General features: G+C 37.4%; 1 protein-coding gene across 3 annotated transcripts; it reads left to right on the top strand.

Annotated features, from left to right (window-relative positions):
- LOC18600122 (protein EIN4) lies at positions 1,477-5,932 on the top strand. Of its 3 annotated transcripts, XM_018122032.1 has the most exons (3): positions 1,485-1,860; positions 1,971-4,168; positions 5,057-5,932. In XM_018122032.1, the coding sequence occupies exons 2-3, from the start codon at positions 2,429-2,431 to the stop codon at positions 5,597-5,599; spliced, it is 2,283 nt and encodes a 760-aa protein (XP_017977521.1). In that variant the 5' UTR covers positions 1,485-1,860; positions 1,971-2,428; the 3' UTR covers positions 5,600-5,932. The 3 variants fall into 3 exon arrangements, with proteins under 3 accessions (XP_007030486.2, XP_017977521.1, XP_007030485.2); XM_007030424.2 differs by lacking the exon at positions 5,057-5,932 and adding an exon at positions 4,496-5,050 and having other exon boundaries at positions 1,477-4,168; XM_007030423.2 differs by having other exon boundaries at positions 1,485-4,168.

Here is a 6,000-nt window from a genome sequence, read left to right as displayed (position 1 = left end):
GCTCAACTTTAAGTGATAACAATTGTGCATTTAGTCTTGAAATTACTAATTGTTCAGTACCTTTTTAATTTTTGGCATCATTTTGCACATAAGTCAATAGGTGTTGACGGAATAATCATGTTTCCATCGTTTTCTCTTTTCTTACGCATTGTGCATCTAGACAATGGCCTCCGGTCTACTCATTTTGATCGCTCCCCTCAGAAGTGAGCCTTATTTTGTATACGTGGATGGAACAATTGTGCTTTCTTGTAAAAGTGGGAAACTTTGACGAGGATTATTTCCAAGTAAACAAACAAATCCCAAAATTTTGACTTAAGAATGTACAGCAGATATTGGATTAAACAGTTGTCTTCAACCCCTTGAACTCTTCTTTCCATTCCATTAAATCACAAATCATGGTGAGAAGAGAACCTGTTGTCTTTCTTGTTTCCTGGTTTGCTTAGCTAGGCTTAACTGCATATTGCTGACAGGCAATCCTGGAAGACGGCTCCTCAAATTAATTTTGGTCACCTCAATAACCCATTTCTTCCTTCTTTTATTATTGAATTAAAATATGCTAGCAAGAGTGTACCTGCATTCCTAGCAAGCAATTATGATGCCCCAACCCTTCGTGGTCAGCCACGCTTGGCATTTATTTGCCACTATTACATTGGTGGTTTTTGATGTATCATTCATCCTCAACAATGAATATAATATAAAATAATGTTAAATATTTTGAGAAAATAATCATTTAAATAATTCGAATGAAATACAAAATTAATAAAATTTCAAGATTTTATGTTATATAAGTTTAAGTTTCGAATTTTGAAATAAGCGGAAGAAAATTATTTTTTGTTATAAATATTGTAAAAACAAAAAAAAATCTAAATAACTGTGATGGAAAAGGATGGGAAAGCGGATAGACTGTTGTAGATATTTTTAGATTTAAAAAAAATCTTTGTAAAGATTAAGATACTCCACAAAATTATAATATATTTTTTTATAATTATCCAAAAATATTCTTCTCTGCCCTACAAAATATGGAAAATCCAAATCCAAACCCAAAATCAGGAAACCACATCCGAATCACGTGCCCCACGTGGGTAAGGTTCTACCTTCCACCTCATAACTGCAGCCGTCAAGGCATTAACGGTCAAATGTTGCCACGTCAGCAAATCCGTCCTGGTATCCACACGGCCTGAACAATACCAAATCGGGCGGAAGGGAAAATTAATATAAAATTGTCGATTTAACGTAGACAGAGTAGTTATTATTATTATTATTATTATTATTAATACTTGTATATAATTATTGAAAAAATACTTATTATATTATTGTGGACAAAACAAAAACAAATGTTTTGTGTGACTGGGAAAGGAAGAAAGGGAAAGAGAGTGTCCAAGTTCTCTTCACATAGAAACTTGGGTCCCACACTAAGCTCTTTCTTCCTTTTTGGGGTCGTGTCCTTCTGGGGAGTTACTATTTTCTAGGAACTTTAGGACACGGACTCTCTCTCCTTCTCTCTTTCTCTCTCTGTCCCTCATGTCTGTTTTGTCAAACATTGTTTTCAATCTTAAAGAGGCAGAGACAGATGTTTCAATCTCAAACTGTCTTCAATCTTTCTTCTGCTCCTTTCTTATAAACATCTTGTGAAGGGTTTGTTTAAAGCAGACTTCTTTTTTTATGTAAATAGTATTAGCTTTTTAATTGATCTTGTTGGCAAAGAAAAAGTGTGGTGTTGTTTGATTGGATTTGCAAAAAGAAAGTGGAGATTTGGTAAAATGGGTAGTCGTTATTTTCACTTGAGAAGTTGAAAAAGATATTAGTTTTTTGTTTTCATTTGGTGTTGATTGAGATTAGTGCTACTTTTTCTACCAAAAGGTTGGTTCATTTTTTTTTTATCTTTCCTCTTCGATTCCTTGTTTCTCTTTTGAGTTTTAGATTGGGAAAGAAAGGTTGACGTTTGTGTCTTGATGTTGGTTTCCTTGAAGGTTATGTCATTCAGTTGAAGAAAGTTGCAAGTTTTATTAAAAGTCTTCTTTGTTTAAGAATTTCTTTCTTCTTTTCCCTTGTTGGTGTAGAGTGAAGTCCTGGGGGGACTTGATAAAACAATAGTTGATTGCAGGGAATGAATAGAAAGATTGGAGTTTTTGGAGTTTAGAGCAGATGGGGTGTTTTAGATCTTGAAATCTAGGGAAAGGATATTGCTTGCTTCAATAGGAGAAGGTGGGTACTGTTATAGATCTTGAATTCTTGCAGATGGGATTTTATTGTCTTTGCAAAGGACTTGGCTGGAGGAAATGAATGCTTGAAGCTTTCAGCTATGGGAGTATAGTTGAGGGAGTTGCATTTTCTTTGTTGAGTTGAATACAAAATTTCTGTGTATTGGGGGTGTGGAAAGTTTGACATTTTACACTTATGGATTGAACCAGTACTCACCAGAGTGGCAATGTTAAGAGCATTAGCTCAGGGCTTGTTGATTTCTTTATTCGTGATCTCGGTTTCTGCCACTGATAATGAGTTTCCAAATTGTAATTGTGATGATGAGGGCTTGTGGAGTATACATAGCATTTTGGAGTGCCAGAAGGTGAGTGATTTCTTGATTGCTGTGGCATATTTTTCGATACCTATTGAACTGCTTTACTTCATTAGTTGTTCGAGCGTCCCCTTCAAATGGGTCCTGCTTCAGTTTATAGCCTTTATAGTGCTTTGTGGGTTGACTCATCTTCTCAACGGATGGACTTATTATGGTCCCCACTCATTCCAGTTGATGCTATCTGTCACCATTGCCAAATTCCTTACAGCCCTTGTTTCATGTGCCACTGCAATAACACTTTTAACTCTGATCCCTCTCTTACTCAAAGTGAAAGTCAGGGAGCTTTTCTTGAGGCAAAATGTATTGGAGTTAGATCAAGAGGTTGGGATGATGAAGAAGAAGAAGGAAGCCAGTTCACATGTTCGAATGTTAACACATGAAATCAGGAAATCCCTGGATAAGCATACCATATTGTACACCACTTTGGTTGAGCTTTCGAAGACTTTGGATTTGTACAACTGCGCAGTGTGGATGCCAAATGAGAATGGATCGCTGATGAATTTGACTCATGAGTTGAAAGCAAGTTCTTCGAGGAGCTTTCATTCCATCCCAACTAATGATCCTGATGTGATGGAGATAAAAGAGAGTGAAGGAGTGAGAATCCTGAGGCCAGACTCAGCACTTGGGCTTGCAAGTGGTAGCGGATCAGATGAGGCAGGTGCTGTTGCAGCAATTAGGATGCCAATGCTTCACGGTTCTAATTTTAAAGGGGGAACACCAGAATCAGTAGAGACTTGCTATGCCATTCTGGTCTTGGTTCTTCCAAGTTCGAACCAGGGTTGGAGCGAGCCGGAAATGGAGATTGTTGAAGTGGTTGCTGATCAGGTAGCTGTAGCTCTGTCCCACGCTGCAGTTCTTGAAGAATCTCAGCTAATGAGAGAAAGACTGAGTCAGCAAAATTGTGTGTTACAGCAGGCAAGAAAGAATGCAATGATGGCCAGCCAAGCAAGGAACTCTTTTCAGAAAGTGATGAGCCATGGTATGAAGAGACCAATGCACTCAATTTTGGGCTTACTTTCAGTGTTTCAAGAAGAAAAAATGAATTTCAACCAGAAGATTGTTATTGACACATTGGTTAAAACAAGCAGTGTTCTCTCAACTTTGATAAATGATGTGATGGAGATTTCAGCAAAAGATAATGGAAGATTCCCGCTAGATATGAGACCTTTTAGCTTACATTCCATGATCAAAGAAGCTTCTTGCCTTGCCAAGTGTTTGTCTGTCTATAAAGGATTTGGTTTTGAAGTTGGTGTTCAGAGCTCTTTGCCTCACCAAGTGATTGGTGATGAGAAAAGGACTTTTCAAGTAATTTTGCATATGGTTGGCTATCTACTGGACGTCAATAACGGAGGAGGAACTGTCTTATTTCGGGTTTTATCAGATGTCAGTAGCCAGGATAAGAATGACAAAATAAATGCATGGAGATCAAACACACAAGATAATTACCTGTACTTAAGGATTGAAATTGGTATTCGTGGGGGCAGTTCTCAGGCAGATGAATCAGTCTCAACCAAACATTCTTCTGGTGGGAGGCATAACGATGATGAAATTAAGGAGAGCCTGAATTTCAATATGTGTAAAAAGCTTGTGCAGGTGAATATCCCAGTTCTGTTTCTATTTTTTATTGTCAATTCTATACCTTGTTATTTGTGTATGATCGTTGAAACTTTCGAGGCATGTGAAACAATTTCCAGCTATTTATTGCATTTTTATTGTTGACTCCCAACTTTTAGTGGTATATTATTTCTGGACATGCTATTGTTATATCAAAAACCTGTTTCAGCTTTTCCTGGATGCGCAGAAAAACTATTATCTGTATGAACTATTGGAAGACACTGCTTTAATTGCTTAAAACTAATGTCATATGTGCAATTGATTTCCCGAGCTTTATATTGTAAGTGTCTGGTGTCATTTGGCCAGGGCATTTGCAGCAAGCTGCCGGTTTCATTGGGCTTCTTTAATCTGGTTTGGGCAATTTTACATATTTTGGTGTTTGGATACAAAAAGCAAGTGAAAAAACAGTTGCTTATGCCTCTAAGCTTTTGGGGAGAAATATTTTCATATGAAGGAGTCTGAGTGATGCAATTGTGGATATGTTTCAAGCATTGAAGCCCTTTTTGATGACAAAACTCAGACTCTTTATATAAATACAGAATTAAAGCATACATTCCTTGGATGGAAGCTATTTGAGAATATTGACACCACGTATAGAGAAAATGGATGCGTGGAACAATTGTGGTTTGAAGATAATTCAATGTTTCAATTGAAGATTTTATAGAAATTTTGAAAGGGCATCGTTCTTTGAGCCCTGCTGATGCACTCAAATCTGTGTTCTAACTCTTTATTTTCTCTTCCAGCTGGAGTAAAAAGTTTGATTTCTCTACCTTTTGTCATTTAACCGGTCATTTCTTCTATTGAAGTATGATGCATCACCATTGCATTACATGTATTAATGATATATTGTGTGTCTGGTATTTGCAGATGATGCAAGGTAATATCTGGGTATCCACAAACTCTCTTGGGTTTGCACAGAGTATGACCCTTCTTCTCAGGTTTCAAATCCAACCATATATCCAAAGAACCACGTTTGCATCTGTGAACTCCACCGAGCAACCAAATTTCAACTCCAGGTTCAGAGGTCTTCGAGTATTACTAGCTGATGATGATGATATAAACAGGACTGTGACCAAGAAGCTGTTAGAGAAGCTTGGTTGTGAAGTGACTTCTGTTTCTTCTGGATTTGAATGTCTTAGTGCAGTCAGCCATGCTGAAAATTCGTTCAGAATTGTTGTTTTGGATCTTCACATGCCTGAAATGGATGGATTTGAAGTGGCAATGAGAATCCGTAAGTATCGCAGCCATAATTGGCCATTGATTATAGCCTTGACAGCTAGTGCTGAGGATAATGTGCGTGAGAGATGCCTACAAATGGGAATGAATGCAGTTATTCAGAAACCAGTTGTATTGCAAGGGATGGCAGATGAGATTCAAAGAGTTCTGCAACGGGCAGGGGAAGGGATTTGAGGAGCTGCTCATGCTTAGGTAAATGGGGTGTATACCCCTTTGTATGCAGGACCTCTGATTTGATCATTGGCCTGCAGGTATGAGGAGGTAGTCGTCAGGGTTTTCTGGCATTGATTACTTTTCTCCTTTCCTTAGGTGTCGTCAGTCAGTTCACTTTCCAAATCAGTCACTGCATAGAGATTTTAACACAGCATTTGCATTCTGCAATTCCATGGTATACCAAAATGTAGTCATTAAATTTTGCTAACCATTTGGCTCATTGAATTTATGGAATGACTTGAGGTAAAGTTACTTGTACACTTATATTTAATACCAAAATCAAATTTAGTGTGATATTTACAAAATTGAAAATGTAAGGAGTAATGTATACCTTCAAGTTCTTTTTCTTCCTATCTGATACA

The sequence above is a fragment of the Theobroma cacao genome, chromosome 5 (assembly GCF_000208745.1).
Source record: "Theobroma cacao cultivar B97-61/B2 chromosome 5, Criollo_cocoa_genome_V2, whole genome shotgun sequence".
Taxonomy (NCBI): Eukaryota; Viridiplantae; Streptophyta; class Magnoliopsida; order Malvales; family Malvaceae; genus Theobroma; species Theobroma cacao.
This window is presented reverse-complemented; position numbering and strand designations above follow the sequence as displayed.

Bases quoted from the DNA above. Each gene is read 5' to 3' on its own strand.
- LOC18600122 (XM_018122032.1), top strand. From the start codon at position 2,429: ATGTTAAGAGCATTAGCTCAGGGCTTGTTGATTTCTTTATTCGTGATC. The intron at 4,169-5,056 runs GTGAATATCCCA...TGGTATTTGCAG, and splicing joins TGTGTAAAAAGCTTGTGCAG to ATGATGCAAGGTAATATCTG.